This window comes from Erpetoichthys calabaricus, chromosome 11 (genome assembly GCF_900747795.2).
Source record: "Erpetoichthys calabaricus chromosome 11, fErpCal1.3, whole genome shotgun sequence".
NCBI lineage: Eukaryota > Metazoa > Chordata > Cladistia > Polypteriformes > Polypteridae > Erpetoichthys > Erpetoichthys calabaricus.
Genome location: NC_041404.2, coordinates 135,427,313 through 135,452,295, shown reverse-complemented (window position 1 = coordinate 135,452,295; position 24,983 = coordinate 135,427,313). Strand labels below are relative to the sequence as shown.

The 24,983-nt window shown below is 51.8% G+C and overlaps 1 protein-coding gene across 4 annotated transcripts; it reads left to right on the top strand.

Annotated features, from left to right (window-relative positions):
* The first annotated feature begins 8,699 nt into the window (after nucleotides 1–8,699).
* On the top strand, nucleotides 8,700–24,728 carry dhrs7b (dehydrogenase/reductase (SDR family) member 7B). 4 transcript variants are annotated; one of them, XM_051934017.1, is made up of 8 exons: nucleotides 8,700–8,774; nucleotides 21,300–21,469; nucleotides 22,761–22,876; nucleotides 22,959–23,169; nucleotides 23,709–23,801; nucleotides 23,930–24,082; nucleotides 24,185–24,225; nucleotides 24,624–24,728. In XM_051934017.1, exons 1-8 carry the CDS (start codon nucleotides 8,716–8,718, stop codon nucleotides 24,711–24,713), a joined length of 933 nt encoding a protein of 310 aa, XP_051789977.1. In that variant the 5' UTR covers nucleotides 8,700–8,715; the 3' UTR covers nucleotides 24,714–24,728. The 4 variants fall into 4 exon arrangements, with proteins under 4 accessions (XP_051789977.1, XP_051789976.1, XP_051789975.1 ...); XM_051934016.1 differs by lacking the exon at nucleotides 24,185–24,225 and having other exon boundaries at nucleotides 24,583–24,728; XM_051934015.1 differs by having other exon boundaries at nucleotides 24,185–24,658.
* Nucleotides 24,729–24,983: the final 255 nt, after the last annotated feature.

Sequence of the window (24,983 nt, the reverse complement as noted above, 5' to 3'; positions counted from 1 at the left end):
CGAGCGGCTGCGTCGCGCTACTTGCTAGCAAAAAAAAGGCGGCGAGTCTCCTTTAAATGTTCGGGTTCTGACGCCGAGTCGCAGGGCAGGCCGCACCCAGTGATTGGCGGTTCGCAGCCTCGCTCTTTGCTCGGCTCGGCTGTGGGTTCGGAGAGAGGGCGGGTCGTGTTGGCGGCGTTGTTTCCGTCTGGCCTGGTGCGTTTTCACTCACACGAGACTGGCACCGGCTGGCCAAAACAAAGGGGGTACTCGTGCCAAGAAAGGTGCATCGGCGAGCCCCTCGTGCCAAATGAGACCGGAAGTGAAGGCAGTCCTGGGATTGTTTGCGGCCGCGCAGTATCGCGGGCTCCGCGCTTCACAAAGTGGAGACGTCGTCGTTGTCCTCACCGGACGCCCCATTCATGCGCTCGCTCCCCATTGTTCCGCTTTTTGAGTGAAATTTCAGGTTCTTGTTTGTAAAAGGCCTACTGGCAGGTAGATGGCCGCCGGCTGTGCCGATTTAACATTTGCATTGGGACTCCGCTTTTGATCAGATTGATGTTCGCGGCGCATCAGACAGCTGGAATTAACGGGACAACTGCCATTAAGGTTTACAGGCTGGCAGGATGAGGCCGGTGGGACCGAATTGTGAGGGCTGCCACCTGCATAGGGCGAAAGAAAAAGTTGGGGCGCTCATAAGAAACGTGAGGAGGCAGACCATAATAAACGAGAGTAAGTGGTTCTGTAAAAGGTGACAGTCCTTGGCTGTAATAGAAATGTGTCATTTGTCACCCTCAGGTAGAGGTCCATAGAAGGCTATGAAAGGAGCTCAAAATCACCTCCTATTCGTAATCTTGGACCTTCAAATTGTTTGAAAGGACACCCTGCATGCGGAGATTTGTCATTTTTAACCTTCAGGGTTTGGTTCTTGGGAGGGCGAGGACCCCCGTGAAGAATCAAATATCTAAACGTCTAACCCTAACCCCTCGGGGATTAACACAGTGTACCAAATATTGAGCAGCCATCTCCCACCAGCATGAAACGACACCCCACATGTTTAGATTTGACATTTGTCACCTTCGGGGTTTGGCTCTCGGGAGGGTGAGGACCACCCGTGAAGAATCCGAAATCAACACTCTGATCATATTTGTGATCAGCCATCTCCCACCAGCATGAAACGACACCCCACATGCAGATGTTGCTGCTCTCCATTTTCCCAGGTTTTGTGACCCTTTGTAACCCATTGGCGGGTGAACCCCTGGGGTCGGTTGATCGTTTTCTACTGAAGACAACTTCTCGACTTACTATCTATCATAACCGTGACATTTCCTGCACAAAAGTGGCCTACAAATGAGGGTCTAGAGGGACAAAGATGGGGGGGCACCCCAATAAAGTGTGACATCAAGATGAGTCCAATGGTATGTCATTTGTGGGTTTTTCTCGTTCTGGTAGGTCGGGAGGTGCAGTTCACGAGTCCCACCGATGTCACATGCACCTCTCTTGTCACCTGCGGCTTGTCGCTCCTCACGTTGGTCAGATGTGAGCCCCCCGTCTGAAGCCATGTTGGCTGCACCCTGAGGCTCCACCTCTTCATTTTCCTCCCTGATTGTTTAATGACACAGCTAAGGATTCTCCGACTTGACAAGGCTGTGAGGTGGCAGCGTCCTCGGCGCTGAGAGACCGTGAGACGTCCGCGCCAGGCGATGAAAGCCGAAGTGATCACACACATCGTTCTTTTGAACACAATTCGAATGTAAAATGGTCACTTTTTGTTTGTGATTTCACATTTAAGTGGCACTCTTGAGTGGGCTCCAGCTGTCTATGATGCCAGTCGACGTTAGGACAATATTGAGGAGAGCAGGCCATTGAGTCCACCAGCTCAAATATCAAAACGTCTAATCCTTATATCCTCATCTCGCCACATTTTCTTCACTGACTGTCCTGGTGAAGGTCGTGGTGGCAGCAGGCCATGCCAGTCAGCCCACACATCTCTGTCCCCAGCTTTAACTCCAGCTTTGTTCCCTCTGGCATGTCCTGGGGTCTCCGGCCACTCAAGTGGCTGTAGGGGGTCATCCTTACAACGTGCCCAAAACACCTCAGGCGGCTCCTCTCGACTCTCCGGTGAGGATCTCCTGAATCGCTGAGCTTCTCACCCGGTCAGCCTCATTTCTGCCACTTGGACTCCTCCTTGGAGTGACCTCCCACAGCGAGGACAGGGCCGGAGAGTGACCAGTAGACCCAGAGTCATGGATGGGTACCACGCCCACAAAACAGCTGGCACCACTCCAGTATGCTCGTCGCTCTCACACTCTCTCCTTCATCACTTGTGAAGAAGATCCCGAGACACCTGAAATGTGCTCTTCGGACAAAGAGCCAAGACCCCCGACTTGGAGGTGCTACAGTGCATCGCTCAAGTGTGTGCCAAAGGTAACATTCAGATGGGCAGAGGACACAGCACCACCCCAGCTGGACTCCCACCTTGATCTCCTGTCCACGAAGATTTGGCATTAAGTTGAATGTGGTCACCGTGGGGGTCTCTTTACAACTCCAGTCCCAGTCTCCATAGTAACATCCAGTCGATGTTGTTATATAGCGCCTTCCAAAAGTCCTTAGACCCGTCACTTTGTCACGAGTTGATAGGTTGCCACCTTGTGCCAAGATCATTTCAGTTTAATTTTTTTCCCCAAATCGAGCACTGCTCATCCTTCCATCTCCCAGACCTTCACCACTCTGCTGCCCAAGCAGCCTCAGTGCCTCAGAGTGACAAAGTGACAACAGGAATTTAGGGGACATTTGTACATTTATGAAAAATAAAAAACATCAACGTCCCACGGACACGTGCCCTCAGAGCCTTTACTTTGGCTGACATGTTTGGAGTCCACCTGTGGTCATTCACTTGACTGGACCTCCTTAGGCACACACCTGTCTATAGGGGTCCACAGTCGTGCCAATCCAGGCCTGGCCTGCTGAGACGCGATTGGCCAATCACAGCAGAAAGGACCTTAGAGGAGGAGAGGTGACCGAGAACCCGAGGGTCTCTCCGCCCGAGCGCCAGACGACCCGCATGGAGACGAGAAGGACAACCACCAGCGTAACATTAGCACCGTGCTGGGCTTCACGAGAGTGGAACCGACTGGGAGCCTCTCGTCTATAAAAAGACCCCTGAAAGCCCACTGGGAGTTTGCAGTGAGGCACATACAGGGCTCTCGTCATGCCTGGAGGACAGCGGGCGCCACTTGCCCGCCGTGCAGTACCAGGCCAACAGTTGGAGGTGCTGGCAGCATCAGGGACTGGGAGAGCAGCTGGACGGAGCGGAGCACAGAGGTGTCCTCAATGAGGGTCTGCTGCAGACCTCAGACTGGGCCAAAGGGTCACAGTGACAACTCTGGGGGTGCCTGGAGGGGCCTGAGAGGGTCTGCAGAGAAGTCCAGCTGGGTGAAGCTTGTCACTTTGGCTTTGGTGGGTGTTCAGTGTCACTTGATAAGGGAAAAAAAACAGAATCTCAAAGGTGGCAAGGGGACACAGTGTGACAGAGTGACGGCGCTATATTTGCTACTGTGACACACTAGTGGGGAGCTCAGGTTCGCTTCTTCACAGATCCAGTATCCCGGGTTCAAGTCTGATGCCGAGTTGTTGCCTGTGTGAATTCTGCATGTTCTCCCTGGGATTGGGTGATTTTTCCGGCCCTCCCATTTGTGACAGACTGGCACCCTGGCCAGCGAATGCTTTGTGCCCAGTGCTGCCCCGATTGGCCCCAGCAGCCCAGAATGACTGACCATGTCTGAGAATATTTGGGGTTTGACGTGTGTTGCCAGCCCACCAGGGGACATTCAAATGCATGTGACAGCAAACCATCAGCTACCCAAACAGCGACTCAAAAAGACAAAGGAATAAAACCATGAAGTTCAATCAAAGTGGGCCAACTCGAGCAAGGGGGCGGGACATCAGGAGCGACTGCTGAACTGCCCAATGGTAGCTTCTGATTACACCGTGGAGGGTGGGGCCACCAGCCAGCAGCGCCCTCTGCAGGGGCTGAGCAGAACTGTTCGTGATGACATCCAGGCTCGTCATCGTCCTCTCATATGCAGCACCCACTGTGACCAAGGTCAGCCCTGTCACGGAGCTGCTTGTCCAGGAGACCACCATGTAGAACAACCCCGTGGGCTACAGTGGACCGCTAGAACATCTCCAGCAGCCCCAAGTCTCGTCAGGGGGTCCAGTCTGCTCCGGCCCACCTTATCCAGCGCCACTGTGTTGTCAGACCAGACCAGTTTGCTGTTCATATGGACCCCAGCCTGACCCAGCCCCTGTGTGTGGGACATCTGCCAGTCTGCTCAGGGGTTTCTATTGGGACTCCACTTTCAATCCAGATTCCAAAAATGCAGGCAGTGTGGCACACTGGTTAAGGCTTTGGACTTCAAACCCTGAGGCTGTGGGTTCAAATCCCACTACTGACACCAGTGTGAGCCCAAGAAAGTCACCTGACCTGCCTGTCCTCCAATTGGAAAGCCAAAAGAAATGAAAGCAACTGCATCATCATCATCATCCTCATCCATCCATCCAACCCGCTATATCCTAACTACAGGGCCACAGTGGTCTGCTGGAGCCAATCCCAGCCAACACAGGGCATAAGGCAGGAACAAATCCCGGGCAGGGCGCCAGCCCACCGCAGGACACACCAAACACACACTAGGACCAATTTAGGGTCACCAATGCACCAAACCTGCTTGTCTTTAGACTGTTGGAGGAAACCCACCAGACACGGGGAGAACATGCAAACTCCACGCAGGGAGGACCTGGAAAGCGAACCCGGACGGGTCTCCTAACTGCGAGGCAGCAGCGCTACCCACTTTGCCACCGTGCCACGCATCATCATCAATGTTGTAAGTCACCTCGGATAAACGTAAAGAGAGGCGTGGCCATTTAGGTGTCATTGTCAACTCTGAGGTGGCCTCATGTGTGACCGAGCCCTGGAGTGGACTGTCGACCTACTCAAGGTTAGGGCTGGCCCTGTGGGGGTCCAGGATGGACAAATGGATTGGACTCCATGACACCAGTGTCTGAGGGGCTGCAATGTGCACCTCAGCCCCCTTCACTGGGACCCTCATGAATATCAAAAAACCATCATAAGGAATTGTACCCCAAAAAAAGGAAACAGGACTGAAGATGTGATATAGCGCCTTTCCTGTCTACATGGCAGACGACAGGCACCCCTGATATCTATCTATTATAGCGCCTTTCACATTTCTAAATCTATCATTTCAGAGGAGTCCGATGGCGTTGAGATCACCACTCTGGCCAGTCCAGTCCAGTCCTCCCACACCAGTCTCAGCACACAACCTCCACGTGGCCCTTGCCTTGAAACTGTTGCCACCACTTTGGCACCCCACAGTCCCCTAAGATGTCGCTGTCTGCTGCAGCATCGAGATTTCCACTCACTGGAATGAAGGGGCTTCGCCCGAACTGTGACAAGCATCCCAGATGGCTCTTCCTCCTCTCATTCCTCCTCTACCAAACTTTCCAGCTGGCAGCATGCATTCAGGCAGATAACATTTAGTTGGCATCCGCCAAGTTCAGACTCATCCATCAGGCTTCCAGATGGTAAAGCTTGACTCATCACTCCAGAGGACGGGCAACCCCTGTGCCCAATGGTTGTGAGCTTCACAGCACTCCAGTCGATGCCTGGCATTGTGTGTGGTGATCTCAAGTCGACCAGGGCAGCAATGTGACAAAGGTCTTCTTGGATAGCTACCATCATGTGACAGTGCTACACTGGACATCACATTGCTTGAGTGTGACCCACTGTGTGAAGTGCAGGGCACCATTAATGGGACTGGGCACAGACTTCAGGCCACGTGGTCTGTCTGACTGTTAATCTATTATATAGCGCCTTTCAGATCATTGTTTTCTTTAGTTGGTCTTTCCGCCTGTTTGTTTGTGTCCCTGCTGTCAGTGCTGAGTGTCACATGTCGTGTTCTTCCCTCGCTGCCCTGCATGACGATACGTCGAGGGGTCTTTGGTCAGCTGACCTTCTATCACCACGGTGCTGGTTACCTAATGCATTGTGAGCTGCCCTGTCTGTCCCATCCAGCACCGCTGCCACTGCTCTAATTCTCCCTGGCACCTTCAGTGCCACTCCGGTCACCTTTTCGGAGTCGTGTCCATGGCCTGCCGCCACAGGGAGGTCTCACAGTCCGAGTTCTGTTCTCCAGGCCTCTGTGAGCCGATCCAAGTGAGAAGCCTTCCTGTGACACTGCCAGCGGGCAAGGAGCTGCTCTGCCACCCCCCCTCCCCCTCATTTGCGCTCCGTCTCAGGCTCCGCCCCTCTGATAGGCCCTGCCCCCCGGTCCATGTGGCCCCAGTGTACGGACACCATTTTCACACGGGTGTGTCACACTTTGTTCTGATGGCACAGGGCAGTCGCAGCTGAGTGTCAGGTTTGAGTTAGGGGATCGACGGCAACCAAGAGACACGACGAGAGAGTCGGTGACCACAAAATGTCACGTGGCCAAAGCCACAACACGAGGAGAAAATCAAAGAATAAAAAGAAGAAGAAGTCGCAACGGGAGACCGGGGAGCGTTACGCAATGCGATGGCGTGAGAGTTTCATTTAGTGGTCGTTGATCCGTAAACTCGGACGTGCAGGGAGTGGACGGCAGTGACCTTTATGCCACTGCGGTTGTGACGTCACACTGTTGTGGTTGGTGCTCTTCATTAATTTTTGTTTGCACTTTCCTGAGGAGTTTTGGGGACGTCTTGGTGGCAGTTGTGGCCTTTCGGAGGTCGAGGAATTTGATTCACGGGTTTCTTTCACCCCATCTTGGTTTCGTTGAAATTTTTGCGTCTTATCGCGGCGCCGTTTTCAGTGCTGACAGACGGTGCCAATTTGTGACTTTGGCATTGGCTGTCACCGAGGCAACCTCGCAGAAGTCCCCATTAGTGCGCTTATGTGACATAATTGATGTCACCATTTACAATAGTCATTTATGTGCTGTCAGAATGAAACTAAAAATCTCGACGTGCGCTTCTCGACATTTTCTGACTTCCTTTCTGGTGCTCGTCTGCCGTTCCCGGGTTGGCGACACTTTGCTTTGTCCCCAGGGCGCTGACCCCGGCGTCTTCTCGGTTCATCGTCTGGCACCAAAATAAAACTCGCTCTGCTTTGGCAGGACACGCACACACGGCTGCCCATCCTGGTGGCCCCACATGACAAAGAGCAAATGGTGGTGGCAGCGCCCACAATGAGGACAAAATGGCACCATGGGGGGGGGGGGGCGTATTTCAAAAATACAAAAAAAAAAATAATCTGACCCCAGCATTCCTTGACCTGCACACCCCAGGTGATGCTGTGGCACATGTGACACCTAATGCCCACATGCCACCTTCTCCTGTCGTCCCTGAGCTCTCCGACCACGGAGAGTCCATTGGCTGGAAAGTTCTCCTCCTGTGAAGTGAAATTCAGTCGCCTGCTCGATGAAATGACTCCTCCACCTCCACGTGCCATGTCTGAGTGGGACGTCTCCATGGAGAACGGAGAGAACAAAGTTTGTGATGTAAAAGAAGTCGATGGCGAAACAAAAAGCAAGAAACCTTGCGGGCCTCGTGTCGCCCGGTCCAGTGGTAGGCGTTTACCGCCATGACGCTCCGTGGAAAGTCAACCTTCCTGGAATTCACCCAGCAAACGGGCGGAGGTTCCTGCCAACGACATTCTGCCCCGTTTGACTCTCAAACGAAGTTGCCCTTCATGGTTGGTCAGACAGTGAGACTCACGTGTCACTCGGTGTCCCCTCTCCCGCCGCCACTCTTTATTTCTTCTTTGTGGAAGTTTCACGTCACACCTCGACGTAACAAACACGAAGCTCACCTGCCGCCGGCTCTTCACGGCACATAAAAAGACACGTCTGCTGCCCCCCCCGCCCCACATCACTCAGACCCCAGAGTGTGACGTGTCCCTCGTCAATCCCTTCTCGTGTTTGTGCTCCTTCCCTGGGGTCTCTGGCTCCTCGTAGCTCCGTGGCTTGGCCAAGCGCCACTTCAATCCGGGACGGGACCTTTGGCACTTTGAGCTTTGAAAAACGTCCTGATCTGTAGGGGAAAAAACACCAAAATCTCAGCGTATGGTGGGCTACCTGGCAGGACACCTGAACAGACGTTGGGCGCGAGCGAGAGACCCTCTAACATCTGAGCCCCCCACTCACCGGTCACCAGACCTCAACGCGGAGAACTTCAGTCTGGAACCTCCAAGTGGCCGGCACCCCTATGACATCACGCTGGGCCGCTCTGGCGCCTTTGTTTCTAATTGTGTGTCCTGATTACGCTTTCTAGAATGAGCAGCGGGTCTCTGCCAGTCGCCAGTTTTTCTTTTTCTTGTCGATTTGTTGTCCTTACTTGTTGGTCTAACTTTCTGCTATTTCACTTTTCAAGAAAAACAAGAAAAGAACACAAAGGCGATGAGATTGAGGAAGCCTCTCAGGTCCGTGATTCCCTCTGCCACTTACCGCTTTATTTCTCTATATTTTAGTTTAATAAACTACAGAATGACATCAGTTGCTTTACTAAAATATTTTAATGTTGCTACAACAACAAAGTGCGAGTAAAAGAGAGGGAGGGAGTGAGAGGGGCGTGCCAACCGCGCGCCTGCGCACACGACGACAGGAACCGGAAGTGCCCTTTGCCGCCCACGGCCCTTCACGTGACATGGCTTCAGTCAGCTGGGCGCCGCCATTCACCGCGTGGATGTCAGCGAGCGAGGAGGCTTTCAGCCGCCTCCCCACGGCCGTCCCCAGCACCCACAGGTCTGCACGCTTTGCCCTCGAACTGCATGCGTTTGGCGGCCCCGCTAACTGACTGACTGCATGGAGGGCGGGGCCCGAGTGTGCATTGACCGGCCGGCCGACCGACGTGCTGCACGGCGCTCCTTCACTTTCAGTAAGTCACGTAAGGCAAAGACAGGGACGATCGTAGACACACACAGCGCCAATAAAGGGCCGCCGGGTCCGGAGCTTGCACTGGCACGGCGTGTCGAGAAAGACCGCGTGTGAGCACAGGGCCAGCGGGGAGGCATTCGAGCCGAGTCTGCAGGGGCCGCACCGCCGTCCTCCTGGAGACTTGAACGACACAGAGGCAGGCGGGCGGGCGGACGGCAAATGGAAATGGCAGGAAGGAGTCGCGCTGAGCAGCGGCCCACGTGCGTGCTGGTGACAATCCTGTGACGACAGCGCCCCCGTCTGGTTATTTCTCACTCAAGCGATGTGACCCGCTGTGTCGAGTAGCATCCACCTGCAGAGCCACGGCACCAGACGTCACCGTAGTTACAGACTCGGAAGTGACGTCACCTTCGTTTCAGGACTGACCTTCGGCAGCACTCGGCAAAGCCCGGAAAGTGACGTCGGGTCAAAGACCCGTTTAGAAACCAAATAATACGAAACATCGTGAAGTTCAGAGGGTCTCTGCCATCACGTCGTGTCACACATCAAACTAAACAGGGAGGATCGTTTATGTGACATACACGATTAACATTTACGTTGTGTTCGGGTCTGTGCGGACCATTTAACATGTCGACAAAATTAAAAGCATCAAGATCTGTGTTAATTGAAAACAGTTTTTCGTTTACATTCATGAAACAAAGTATACAATAGAATTATAATGTTTACACCACGTTAGAGTTTAGGAAAACGTTAATAATAAAAGTGATTAAGTTTTTTAAAATGTACTGTGCATGTGTGCAATATTGTAAACCAATTTAGAATAAACATTTAAGCCAAACTAATATTTTAAACATGTATGTAAAGAAAACGGCAATCCATATTCTACACTGAGTTGTGCAATATATTAATTACCTTATATAGAACTGCTCTAGTTTTTGTCCCTTATTATTATATATAAATGATGGGCCATCAAAACAAAAAAAAAAAATAATAAAAATACTAATAAGAACACAATTTATTTATGTAGCACCCTGCCCAAAATTCAAAAAGAACAACAGGAGCGATATAACATTGGCTACAAATAATATCGTCACTAAATAAAGATAAATACAGGATATACACAACATTCATATTAATAAAAGACAATAATGAAGACTAAAATACAACATCTAATACTACAAATCGAACAAATAACATAAATTGTGATAAAAATTCAAACCCCGAGTACCTGAACAGACAGAGGGGGCCGATAGTCAGGTCTGTTTAATGTCCTCCTAAACCAACGAGGGGAGTCAGCTGATGTCATTAATGTCAGGAGGTCAGGGCGCTATATACAGCTGGAGGCCCTGCTGTCACCCACAGAGTGCCAGTTAGTGGGGGGCACAGAATCAGAGGACCTTAGTGGGCAGGTCAAGAATAGAATTTGATCTTCAGTCCTGTAAGACACCAGGGAGCAGTGAAGGTGCAGCAGGATGGTGGGATGTGCCCGCTGTTGGTGGGATGTGCCCGCTGTTGGTGGGATGTGCCTGCTGTTGGTGGTCCGCCTTAGGACTCTGGCAGTTGAGTTTTGAATCAGCTGGAGCTCTGATATAAGATTATATTATTATAAAATTAAGATAACTTAATTATTATATTATAAATTAAGGCATGAGGGTTGCCCTGGACATGACATAAGCTACATAGGGTCTGACAATGGGTCCAAGGATTTCATTCTGATACCTAATGGCAGTCCTATGGTGTCGTTGTCTAGCCTGTAGAGGTCTGTGCGTCCCTCCATGGATGTGCCCATCACTGACCCACCACCTGACCAGTCATGCTGAGCGATGTTACAGGCAGCATAACGTTCTCCATGGCTTCTCCAGACCATTTCACGTCTGTCACATATGCTCAGGGTGAACCTGCCCTCATCTGTGAAAAGCACAGGGTGCCCGCCAGTGGTGGACCTGCCAATTCTGGTATTCTATGCCAAATGCCAATCAAGCTCCACAGGGCCCACTAAATGATGTCAGGCCCTCAGGTCACCCTCATGAAGTCTGTTTCTTTTTGTCAGAGGTCAGAGACATTCACACCAGTGTCCTGCCTGCTGGAGCTCATTTTGTATGCTCTGCCAGTGCTCATCTTGTACGTCCAGTCCTGCTGATGGGTTAAGGACCTTCTCTGGCCCTGTCCAGCTCTCCTGGAGTAACTGCCTGTCTCTTGGAATCTCCTCAATGCCCTTGAGACTGTGCTGGGAGACACAGCAGACCTTCTGGCAATGCCACGTATTGATGTAACGTCCTGGAGAAGTTGGACTACCAGTGTAACGTCTGTAGGTCCAGGTGTCACCTCCGTAGTGACACTGACCGAAGCCACATGCAAAACGAGTGACAAAACATGAGGAGGGAGAAATGTCAGTGGGGTTCCACCACCTGTTAGACCATTCAGTCCTGTTTGGGGGTCTTCTCATTGTTGTCCCCCCCCCCCCCCCCCAGTGCACCAAAGCAGCTGAAACTGATGAACAAGCCCCCCCTGCTACTCCACTGAGCAGATCAACAGCCCACAGGTGTCACTGACTTGACGCTCTACTGTCATTATGAAGTGTCCTTTATTTTCTGATCAGTTTATTTGAATGTCATGTTGTGGTTTTCTCCGTCACTTCACACACTTACTGAAGTCCACTCAGTGATAGTTTAGATAGCCCACCAACACACACACACACTTCACAAATGCTGTGGTTTACAAACATCAGATTTTAATTTCTGTTTGAGAAGCAGGAAAGATAATTGAGTTGAATCTCAACTTATGAGGACATTCTTTCTACGTGTGGACTGTTGAGGGACTTTAGTTTAAATCAGATGGTCACTTTATATAAACACACGACGTTAATGTCACCTCTTTACTCTCACATCACATTCTGTGTGTTTATCAAGCACAACTGAAGATCTGCATTTTCTACACAATCCTGTAATAAGTGTACAGTGAGACACACAAACACACACACACACTACGGGGGCCGTCATGGACACAATGGCTGGACATGCTGGGGTCTTTGTCACGTGTCGTCCCAGTAGCAGGTGAGGTGTCACCACTGGTTTATCTGCTCCTCTCCTTCTCCCTGTGCCAGTCTCAGTTCAAGGTTGTCGAGATGACAAAAGTATTTCATCTGAGATGTTCAATATGTTGAAAAAATTGTGTGTGGCCAGCATCCAGCGTGATGTTTGGTCCTAATTCTCCACTCCTCTTTTTGTAGCATTATAGTCCATTATCATTTCTGGCCATGGCATCTCCTGTCCCTGTGCAGGTCACATTGTGCACCAAGGACGTGTCATTTATTTAGACAAACGTGAAGGTCTTCAGTGGCCATTTCTGTGTGGCCAGCAGTTGAGATGGAGCTCTGGCTTACTTGTCCTTATTGTGCTGAGCATTGTCACCTTCATCTTGAGGAGCTGCTGTCCCAGTTTGTGTAAAGGTCATTGCATATGGCGTTGTGGCCATGCAGCTCATGTCCTGTCCAGGGTGACGCTCAGGCCTTCATTTCTCACAGCAGCTCCTCCATCTGACCTCCCGTTGTTACTGAAATGACGTCCTCTGCTCTTCTGTGTCTCTGTGCTTCACCTTCAGCGTGTTATTCATAGCTTTGGTCTGCCTTGTCATGCAGATGACGCTCAGATCTGTTTCAGTGTTAAAAGTGAGTCTTCATCACAGCCTTCTCAGCTCACAACTTACCTCAGTGAAGTTAAATTAAAATGAAAATGAAAACCTCAACAGAGCAAAACTCTTTAAAATGAAACTGCAAGAAAACTGAACTCCTGTAAAGTGACAGTAAAGTGCAACCTAAGAAGACGAGCAACACCTCAGCCATTCTGGGTGACGATCTCCTCAGACCTTCTCAGTGTCACTTTGATTCCTCCTTTTCTTATTTCACCATGTAAGCCACACTAAGAAACTTCCACCTGTGCCACCTTTGTTATGTTGGCACATTCCTCTCCTTCTCTAATGCTGACAGTCTGGTGTCTGCTGTTGTCACATCCTCATTGATTATTGTAAGTCACTGCTGGCAGGTGACACTTCAGATCTTCTATCAGAGCTCCAGCTGACTCAAAACTCAACTGCCAGAGTCCTGACGCGGACCACCAATAGCGGGCACATCACGCCATCCTGCTGCACCTTCACTGCTCCCGGTGTCTTACAGGACTGAAGATCAAATTCTGTTCTTCACCTGCCCACTGAGGTCCTTTCATTCTGTGCCCCCCACTAACTGGCACTCTGTGGGTGACAACAGGGCCTCCAGCTGTATATAGCGCCCTGACCTTCCGACATTAATGACATCGGCTGACTCCCCTCATTCATTGGTTTAGGAGGACATTAAAGTGACGTGACGTTCGGCCCCCTCTGTCTGTCCAGGTACTCAATCACAATTTGTGTTATTTGGGTCACATTTCTTTGTTGTATTAGATGTCGTATTTTAGTCTTTTATTCTATTTGAATGTTGTGTAGCTCCTGTGTTTGGGGCGGACTGGTGGCGAAGGGTCCAGGAGGTCACCGCTTCAAGTCCCCGTCACTGCTAATAAGAGGTCCTGCTCTGCTGGGCCCTTCAGCAAGGGGTGCTGTACAGTGGGGACCCCAAGGGGGGTGCGAAAAAACAAACAAGAAATTATATAAAGTGAAATAAAGATCAAAAAAAAAAAAGAAATTAATCTTTATTTAGTGAGGATATCATTTGTAGCCAACGTTATATCAGTCCTGTTGTTCTTTTTGAATTTTGGGCAGGGTGCTGTATAAATAAATTGTGTTCTTATTAGTATTTTTATTTGTTTTTCTTTTGATGGCCCATCGTTTATAATAATAAGTGACAAAAACTACAGCAGTTCTATATAAGGACATTAATATCTACAGTATATATATAATTCACTAAGCCGCTGACAAGTAGCCACCCATGGAAAGCATGAAGACAGCCACGCCCACCAACTCTAAGACCATTGGATACGACGACAACGTGCAGAGCCACGCCCACCAACTCTAAGACCATTGGATACGACAACGCGCAGAGCCACACCCACCAACTCTAAGACCATTGGATAGGACGACAACTCGCAGAGACACGCCCACCAACTCTAAGACCATTGGATACGACGACAACTCGCAGAGCCACGCCCACCAACTCTAAGACCATTGGATAGGATGACAACTCGCAGAGCCACGCCTTGGAGAACACGCGCTCATTTCTGTTCGTCTGTGCTAGGAGTTGTGAGACTTTCCCAGACACCACCAGTCGGAGAGCACATCTTTATAACAGCGCGTGTCTACGTCATCAGTACTAAACTCAGTTCCACACAGCACACAATGCATAAAGCAGTAATCACCCCAAATCAAGTCCTTCTCAGTCCTTGGCTGCCTTGCCTTTCCTGTCCTTCTCCCACTCCCGACTCTGGCTCACTGACTGTAAGGAGGTGGCCCTTTTATTCCTGCCCAGATGTGCTCCAGGTGGCTGATGACGTCCATCCGGCAGCACTTCCTGGTGTGGCAGAAGTGCTGCCCTTTGAACTGGAAGCACTCCGGGTGTCCCTGGCCAATCCCTCCGCCATCTTGCCAAGTGTGGCAGAAGTAATCACATTCTTATCGGTTACGACACCTGACCGCATCCACCATCGAAAACCATGGGATAGAAACAACGAAGCCCCGCCCAGAAACTGTACCCCTCGTCCCATGTGATCAGGACGCACCTCAGAGCAGTGCCCGCTGTAGCAGATAAGCGTGTTGTCCACCTCTCGAACCCTCAGGTACCACTCTTGAGACCAGGTGAAAGCACAATAACTATTTTTATTATTGTACAGTGCACAAAGCACTCCACACACTACACTCATATATTCAATAAACAATTCTCTATAATAACAATCCTCCTCTCCCAGACACGTCGCCACCCTACCTCCCAGCTCAGCTCAAATGTCTGGGCTCACCCAGAGTCCTTTTAAAGCCCCTGACCCGGAAGTGGCTCCAAGCCAAACCCACAAGTCCGTTTTCCTTCCGGGTCAGGGCAAAGTCCTTTTCTTCATCCCGGGAGCACATCGCTTCTTCCAGTCACGTGACTGGGATGCACTCCCGGGTTATAGGGCATGCCAGCGCCTACTAGCCCCCCTACAGCGACTCCTGGCGGCCCCCAAGGTATCCAGCAGGGCTGTGTCAAAACACTACAAAGTCCATGAGGCCCTGCTGGAACTCGGGGCACCAATATGCTGTCCGGAGGGCTCCTCCTAGCGGCCTGGGGGTGAGGGCCGGACTGGAAAGCCGGCAATCCTCCACACCGCCAACTCGAACAGCTCACCAAACACATCCTCACTCGCTTTGGTCTGAGCTGCGGTCCAAATCCAGCTGTGAGCCGCGTCGACTGTTCATTTGCCCTCCATGGCCACCACTGCAGATGTTTTTCATGGACACGTCTTTGATGTTAAGCAGATTCCTCCATCAGGTAACTGCACTCGCTACACTGAATGGGTCAGCACAGAGAGGTGTGGGTGAGCCGTTGAACCCCATTTGTGTTGGAGACTGGGGTTTGCATTTGTTCCCCATGAACGAGGAATTCCCAGTAAGTGCGGGTCATCTGCTCCCAGTGATTACGTCCCTGCCCTTTGTGCCCCCCCCACCTCGCTACTACTGTGGTCAGGTGACTTGGTGGATTAGATACAGAAAAGCAACAAGAACTGCAAAGAACAACGAAAAGTCAACGTGACTCACAGGTGCAAAGACGAAAACGACTCGGGTGACGAGTGTGGGTGGGCACATGAGCGGGCAGTGCATACTGAACGACAAATCAGCAGACTGGCATGACGGGAGGGGGGGGCAGAATGGGCGTCCTTCCCCTCTCCTCCTGTCCACCCCCGTCCCTCGCTCTGAGAGGTGGGTGACGCGACGGTGGCTCCTCCAGTTGTCGGTCACAGACACTCGTATGTCAGTTCGTAGCCTGCATTGTCACAATGTTACTTTTCTTGGTGTTTTATTAAATTTCAGATTTTTCAAATGTTAATTTTTTTCTCTCTGTGCTTAAAAATCATTAAACAAGCGTCCTGATTAAGAGTGTGGATCACCGTTATCTTCGCATGTTTAGAATATCAGATTGGATTAAATGTTAATTCTAAATTAGTTTACCACAATGATGCCCACGTGCACAGCACATTTAAAAACGGAATCACTTTTATTATTGACGTCTTACTAAACTCTGACGTGGTGTAAACTTTAGAATTCGGTTGTATATTTTGTTTCATGAATGTAAACTATTTTCAGATTGTGATGATTTTAATTTTGTCGACATGTTAAATGGTCTGTGCAGACCCAAACACCACATAAATGTTAATATTAATAATAATAATCCATGTATATAGCGCCTTTCCTGTGCTCAAGGCTCTTGCTGTATTTCACACAAACAATCCTCGCTGTTTAGTTTGACATGTGACATGACGTGATGGCAGAGACCCTCTGAACTTCATGATGTTTCGTATTATTTGGTCTTTGACCCGACGTCACTTTTTGGACTTTGCTGAGACCTGCCGAAAGTCAATCCTGAGATGACGGTGACGTCACTTCTGGGTCTGTAACTGCAGTGACGTCTGGTGCTGTGGCCGTGTCACCTCTTTCACTGCTCTCTCTCTTCAGGTATCATGGTGGCGTTAAACAAAGAGAGATCAGCATATTAACAGTCCACCTGGCCGGAGAGAGCGGGGGTCCTGAACCCCTGTGTGCCTGAGCAGGACCCCCCCACCGCCGGGCACACGGACACAGTTCAGAGCCACCCAGTCGACGTGACCTGCATGTGTGTGTGAGAAGCACTGGAGAAAAGCCACCACTGACTTGAGAGGACCCCAACACCCCCAAAGCGCCCCCCCCCCATTGGGGCTCCATTGTGTCACACATCAGACTTCATCTGACAAATTCTAAAACACACGAGCTGCATTTGTGACAGATAAGATGATCATAAAGAAGTGAGCCCCCTGCCCGCGTCTGTCACCAACTGTCACTAACCCTAAGCTTCTGTGTCTGCAGCTCGGCTCAGCAGATTCGAGTTTGGAAAATCAGCAAGAAGTCAAAGAGGACGTCACACTTGTGCTGTGTGAGGTGACACAAGGGGGGCGGCCGGCATGGGGAGGGACAACAGCCTGACGTAATCATTTGGGCATCCCAGAAATACGAAAGTGTGTCGTCTCAGTGCAGCGGGGTGACAGAAGTGACGCGACTTGTCTGAAGTCCACCAACAGTCGAGGTTTGTGTCTGCCGACGTCACAAGGCAGCGGTGGGCTTCACGCGCTCTGAGCTGCCAGCCTTCGTTTATGAAGCTCCGTTTGGGGCACTGGGGCTCATTTTAAGAAGAGCAGCGGAGACAAAGGGGGTCCAGACGAGAGTGAGGCAGGACCCCCCCCCCTAAAGCTGTGGGCATCTGTACCCCCCCGTCATGAACAAAAACCCATTGAAACCCGGACCCTTCAGATCCTCGAGTCTTGTCAGAGCTTCAAAGGTGAGGCAGGCAGATGTGGAGAAGCTGTGAGACGCAGGGAAATGGCAAAGATGGGCAGGCGGGTGGGCAGGTATGTCACTGTGACGGGCACAATATAATAGACAGATATGAGAGCCACCATGTACTAGATGGGAAGGGCACGATAGATAGATAGATAGATAGATAGATAGATAGATAGATAGATAGATAGATAGATAGTGAAAGGCACTATATGATCCAGATGTCAAAGATGCCAATCAATAGGTGGATAACAGAGAAGCTCCATATAATAGACAGATGTGAAAGGCACTATATAACCCATGTTTCCAGTAGCTATTTATTTCTTGCTGTATTTCAAGTTCTCTCAGTCCATGTGTAGCAGACGTGAAAGACGCCATATAGCAGCTACATGTGAATACACACAACCGATGGGCAGCTGGCTAAAAGGCACTATAATAGCAGATGGAGTCACATGCATGGTGCCACATATCACGTACAGTTGTGTGAAAAAGTAAGTCCCCCCCTTGAAGCGTCTCCTTTCTTTCTTTCTTTTGTGTTTTTCCATCTCAAGACGTGATCTTCACTTAAAGGGTCTCGGCCGATGAAGGTGATGTAATCTGACGGGCGTCAGGTCACAGTTCTGTGTTGTGCCCCACTGTGTCACTGAACTAAAGGTAAACTTTAGTCACCAGTGGAGAAGGCGTGTGCCACCCGACGAGTGGCACCGTAGTCATGACAACTCGCCAGAGGGGCCCTCGCACTCCGGCGTGTAGTTTGGTTCGCCCTTCATCGCTGACGTGTGTGTTAGCAGAAGATCTCTGAAGTCTGGGAAGGGAAGGGAGCCATTTCACTGTCCAGAAGGCCTTCTGCAAGCGCAGGAGATTTCAAATAACGGCCGACTTCTCCAGGCCTGGCCGTCCCAGCAAGTTCAGGCCGAGTCTGAGGTGCTGATGAAGTCTCAGGTGGCCCAGAACGTCATCACAGGAGCTCCAGTCATCTCCTGCCCCTGGTGACGTCACGGCACACAAGTCTGCCTTTAGAAGTTCCGCCTACATGGAGGAAACGAGAAAGAACACGAGGGCAAGATGAACGTTTGGCCAGAGACACAACACAAAGAGCAGGACCTCTGAAGGAGAAGAGCCAGAAATGGAGTAGTTGGACCAGAAGAACCTGACAGCAGCCGTAAAGCAAGGCGGTGGGAGTGTTGAGGTTTGGGGCTGCTGTTGGGTCCCAGCCTGGTCAGCTCGCCACCATAGGATCCACTAGGAATTCTTCATTGAAGGAAATGTGAGACCACCTGTCAGAAGACTGAAGCTCACCTGAAAGTGGACCTTGCAACATGACAGTAGCCCTAAACACACCAGCAAGTCCACCAAGGAGTGGCTGAAAAGAGAGAAGTGGAAGGTTCTGGAATATGGCAAGTCGAAGGCGGATGGATCTGCTGTGGGGGGGACTTGAAACGGGCTGAGCACACGAGACCCCCTCAAACACCACCCCAGGGTTGAGGAGAATGTCAGAGGCTGCTGGACAGTTCTGGGAAATGCCAACGTGGGGCTCAGTGCCAACTGTCAGAGTCATAGGGGGCTTACACGGCAATGGTGCATCTGGTCATTTGTTTTGTTGAATAAATTATTGTAAAATCTAATTTTCACTCCTTTTCCCCAACTTTTATTCTCATTCTTTAAATATATGACTTAAATGAAGAGCAAATCTTGAAATCGTCACAGATGTGAACAACAGAAAGAAGCATTTCACGGGGGTACTTACTTTTGCACACGACCAGCTAGTTAGACAAACGAGCAGAAAGCAGCTTGACAGGCCGGCCGATGTCCATGTATGGCGCTATATCGATACAACCCACCACACGACCAACCACGTCAGGATCCCAAATTAGGACCCGAGTGCAGCCGTACAACGAGTGACACCTCAGCGTCACGCTACTTCAAAAGGAATGGAACAGAGGCGGCCTTAGACTTGAAATGACTATGGAATTGATAGACAAGTGTGGAGGGCGCTATATACTAGATGGATATATATGAAAGGCGCTATATAATAGTAATAATCCCTGAAGGCCAGTTAAAGGGACGCGGTGACAGGACACTCCGCTGGGCTGCACCCTCCCTATAAAGGAAAGCGGGGCGCTGAAGTCGCTTGGAATTGAACGGAGAGGCGCTCCTCCATTGCAGTGACGCCGACTAAGTGCGACTTTTTTCTTAAGTGTTTTCGTCAGCCAATCCGCCTTGACGTCTCAGTTTGACGGACAGCTGTGGTTTTGCTAAAAATGCCCGAAAAAATAAACAGCCGTGCTGAATGGCTAGGGAGCTGGGAGGCTTCACCAATCATTGAACGAGCTGCTCGTGAGTCCCCGCCTTGTTAGACAGCTCTCAACAATTCAGAATTGAGCGCCTTGCGGCTGCTCTCAGTACGTTGCCTGTCGGTTTGTTCCGCTTTCTTGTTATCGCACTTTTTTGTAGTACATTTTTTTTTCTTTATTTTCCTATGATCGTGTAACAGTGCCGGGCAAGTCGGCGTTGAGACTGCGGCTGATTCGTTCTTGTTGGGAGTTACAAACGGATGAAATTACGAGTCGTTGACTCGAATTTTTAAAGCGGCGGCGGCGCAGTGAGACAAACACGCCTCCACGACTAAAGCAAGCATGCGCGAGTGACGTCACCGAAGCACAGTGTCCGTTGAGTGAAGGGCTCGGGCAGCAGGTTCCCTCCAAGCTCGTCGGTTCCGGGTGACACCGAGGCATGCTCGTTCACCAGTTCAGGTGAGTGCCCGCCGCGGGTGTGCGTGTGTGTCTAGTGAGCTGACCGTTTGATGAGTGGCCACCCCCCCCCACCACTGGGAACGTACAGACTGTGCCCAGTAACGAGGCCAACCGCTTGGGGATGGAGTGCTGCCCGCCTGCAAGCCCGTCCCAGGCCCCGACGTCTGCGGGGCGGCGGCTGCTTCACATTTAGCTGTCCGTGTCCGGCTGAAGGGCAGGAGCCGCGTCCTTGACGGTCCGCCTGCGGTGTCGCCGTTTACGCTTTTAATCCTTGCCTTTCGGGGATGAGGGCCGACGTGATTCGAAGATTAGACGTGCGAGTGGAGGAACGCGGAGGTAAAGCGAAACTTTACGGGGACGACTCGGAGCGAAGGCGGCGCGTTTGAATCGTTACAGGTGTTGAGATTTGAAATCACCGACAGATGGCAGTGTGGCGTAGTGGTGGAGGCTTTGGACCTGAAGCCCAGCGGCTGACACTGTGTGACCCTGAGCGGGTCACTTCACCTGCCAAGTAGAATGACACTAAAGAAAGCGAACCAGTGGCGAGTCCAGTAAGCCAATGCCCATTTTACAGGCACTATCAGCTATGGCCTGGCATCAGGTTTAGGGTCTCAATATTATAAATCAAACAAACGGCCGGCGTCCGTCTGCAGCGTTCACGCCCTTGAAGACCCTCATTGGGCCCACTGGGCTTACGTAAGGAAATCGTCTCTCAGTCGGGACGACACGCATGGCGCTGGGATGTGGCAGGAGGCCGCAGTCCGAGTGGCGTCTCAAAGGTCGTCGAGGTTTGTGCTTCACCTCCACGGTCCCCACAAGTTCTTGAACTCCAAGTGCGCATCCCCTTAAGTTCCACTGGTGTCCTCGACTTACTGTCCCGCAGCGAGGTGGCCATCTGCTCCGTGTGGCTGTCTGTCTGTCTGTCTGTCGTGTCCTCACAGAAGAACAGCTGATGCTTGGCGTTGTGCCCGACGTCTTAGTTGGTGGTCATGTCAGGTGGGCCACTGCGGTAGTAAAAATGGAGTTTCCTGTAAACCTTCTTACCAATTTAAGAAAAACCATTGGGGGGGGGTTAGGATTTGTCAAAATAACATCCCCCCCCCCCCAGCCTGCTAACCGCCATCTTGCTTCTCCTCATCTCTCTCTCTCTTTATTAAAGGTCGGCGGTCTCTAAGAAGATGGACTACAGTGTTGGCGGCCTCCTGCCAGTGCTCCTGGGAAGCATCGGGGTCCTGGCGCTCTACCAGCTGCTGCAGAGGGTCCGCCAGAGGACGTACATCCAGGACGCCGTGGTGGTGATCACCGGAGCGAGTTCAGGACTGGGCCGAGGTCACGTATGGCGCGCGTCACCCGCTTGGCTTGTTCGATCGGCCGATGCTCTCCGTCTGTCACCCCATCCCACTCTTTAGGTATCTGACCCCCCAATGTGTGCCTGGGTGGGCTGCAGCCTCGTCACACCCTGGCGTTTCTTTGGCAGTTTTATTTTTCTGCAGACATGGGGTGCAAACAACAGTGAATGGTAAAGGGAGCCGCGATGCCCCCCGCCATTGTCACGGTGTGTGTTTGTGTGTGTGTGTGTGTGTGTCGCGCCCGCGCCCCTCAAGTCAAGCTGACCAACTTGGGCCCACCGCCCTGCTGCACTCTGAATGGAGACACTGATGGCTGACAGTCACGAAGGTGAATTTGTGGGGGGCTGCAGTGTCACTTGGCACTCACACCTGAGTTTTGGGCACATGTGGAAGCACAGACCAGCCCAAGAGACCCCCTCGTAAAGGTGATGGTGGGACCCAGAGATGGCACAGTTGACGTGACTCGACTGCATGACCCCCTTGTTGCCCACCTGCTTCCAGAAGCCGACGCCTAAGCCAAGGCTAACGGTCCCCTTGTTTTGGGCGTGCAAACCCACACTGGGGTGCCACACTTTGCCCCCTAAACTGTAGTTGGTTACGCCGGGTACCCCTGCTAGTAGATCAGTCTGCATGTTCACATTAACTCGTCTGACGCATGTCTCAGGTCACCCATTGATGGCCTTGCCCCTCAGAGCTCATGGGGACCGGTGACACCTTCCCCATGAGACGGATGGCTGAGCACAAGACCGCCGTGTGGACGTTTGGTGTCATTTTTGTCATCGGTGCTGAGGAGACACACATGCCCCCCATGACCAGAGACGTCAGTTGAGGTTTTTGTCCCCCATTTAGTATTCAGCGTCGTCCTCTTGTAAGTTTAATTCGAGTAAAGGAGACCCTCAGGACGAAAGAGAAGAGCGGGGGGTCTTTGTGGCGACCACAGAAGTTCCTGTCATGAGCCGCTGGCTGTCTACCCTCATTAACTGAGCGGTGCCCCCCACTTCACCAGCCTGGGCAGTGCTCAAAGGCGCTATATACCAGTGTATTGTACTGGGGCCCCGTCGATGTGACGACCGTGGAGGTTTTGGGCTCTGCATTGTGACTCTGAGGTCCGCCTCGAGTGTGGGAAAGGCGCTATATACATCAAATGTGTTATTATTATTAGTATCTGCTTCACACTTGTGCCACAGAGGGCATCACCATGGAAAGGCACTATATAAAGTCACCATGTTGTGCTCTCGTTTGAAGTTTTCTTTGGTTTCCTTCTCATGTAGAATGTGCCAAGGTGTTCCATGCAGCCGGTGCCCGGCTGGTGCTGTGTGGCAGAGACCGAGAGCGACTGCTGGAGTTGGCACGAGAGCTCAAGGGGATGGCGGACGGCAGAAAGAAGGTAAAAAAAAAAAAAAAAAAAATTGAAATGAAGGAGTGAAGGTGTGGAGTGAAGGTGTGACCCGAGGCCTCTGCCCGGACAGGTGCACGCGCCCAGCATTGTCACTTTTGACCTTTCGGACATGGAGATGGTGGCCAGCGGGGCAGAGGAGATCTTAAAGTGCTACGGCCACGTGGACATACTGCTCAACAACGCTGGCATCAGCTACCGGGGGGCCATCCTCGAGACGTCCGTCCAGGTGGACCAGGAGGTCATGAACGTCAACTACTTTGGGCCTGTGGCTCTGACCAAAGGTAGGTGCCCCCCGTCTTTTGGGGTCTCTGAGCTCTCGATGGCTGCAGCCCAGAACACCCCTGTGGGTGACCTGCCAGGGTCTAAAGAAAGAACTGGCAGCAGAAAGTAAAAGTGTGCAGTCGGCTGAACTTCATCAGCGTGTTGAACCTGCACGTAGATGTGGTGGTCTGATACTTGGCCAGGACCACTGGCTGGGCTGCCACTTTGTGAGCTCAGGACCCCTTTGCAGTTTTTGGTTGCACCGAACCCCAAATCCCCCCCCATTCTGTCCCACTGATTCTCTGATTTCAGGCCTGCAGATTTCCGGGCTGGTGGATCAAGCGCAGCCTGAGGGGTCCAACTTTGGCAGCGCCAGCTGCTGGTGTGGTTCGGTGCTTCACCAGGCCCGTCTGGTGTACTTGATGTGTACCCCGGGTTTGCCATCCCTCACTCAGTTGGCTATAAGAGTCCCGTGATGGTGGCGGCCGCTGAAACTTTACAAGTGACGACTCCTCGGAGGGTCCAGTGGGCCGCACTAACGCACATCTCGCTCTTTCAGCGCTTTTGCCAGCTATGGTACAGAGGAAGAGCGGGCACATTGTTGTGGTCAGCAGTGTCCAAGGAAGAATAGCCATCCCCTTCAGGTCGGCCTGTAAGTATCCTAGCGGGTGGTGCCACCACTGTGCCCGTGTTCCGAGTGACATTTGCAGAGATCTGCCCAGGACGAGGGTGGGCCGGGGTGCAGCTCTCCTAAGGCTGGCGTGTGTCCCCTCGTTGCAGATGCTGCTTCCAAACACGCGACCCAGGCGTTCTTCGACTGCCTCCGTGCGGAGGTGGCACAGTTTGGGCTCGAGGTGTCGGTCATCAGCCCCGGGTACATCCGGACAAACCTGTCACTCAACGCTGTCACCGGAGACGGCTCCAAGTATGGAGGTGAGTGAGGCTGAGCCATGGCCTGTGGTGGCAAGCGGGTCACGATAAAAAGCAACTTGCTGCCTTCTTCCTCCTCCTCTTCCTCTCTTTTTTCTTTTCCAGTCGTAGATAAAAACACAGCAGAAGGCCGCGATCCCACTGAGGTGGCAAAGGCCGTCCTGACTGCCGTGGGCAGAAGGAAGAAGGACCTCCTGCTGGCCGGCCTGCTGCCCGTCCTGGCCGTCTACCTGCGCACGCTGGCACCAAACGTCTTCTTCATGATGATGGCGTCGCGAGCAAGAAAGGGCCAGAAGCACAAAGAGAACTGAGAACAGGGGGGCCGACGTCACGAAAACCGCGGGGGGGTTGGCCCTTTTTATAATTATCTAAAAACAAATGAATGGAAATGTGGTTCTCTGCCTGGCTGGCCTCTAGAGGGTGCCAGACCTGCCAATTTGGGGGGGGGGGGTCACAATAAAAAGCAACTCGCCGCCTTCCTCCTCCTCCTTTTTCTTTTCCAGTCGTAGATAAAAACACAGCAGAAGGCTGCCATCCCGCCGAGGTGGCAAAGGCCATCCTCACTGCAGTGGGCAGAAGGACACAAGTGGCAGCCCCCTCCACCAGCACAGCAGTGCCCCCTCCAGGTCATTAAAGGCCGGGGCTGCAGGATTTCCCTTACTGCCCCCTTCATTGTTTTCGTCGTCGTTGGCAACAGCAGAGCCCACGGCTGCCCAGCCACCTTGGGGGTCTCAGATCTTCATTCACAAAGCAGACACGTGGACCTGCTCCGCAGTGGGAGCCTCACTTTGGCCCAAGCAAGTGGTCTTTCAGTGGTGCGGTGGAATTAAAACGGGGGCGTCGTTAACGGAATTGGGACACAAAGTGCGGCCGTGACCCCGAATTAGGATTCAGACTCAGGCGT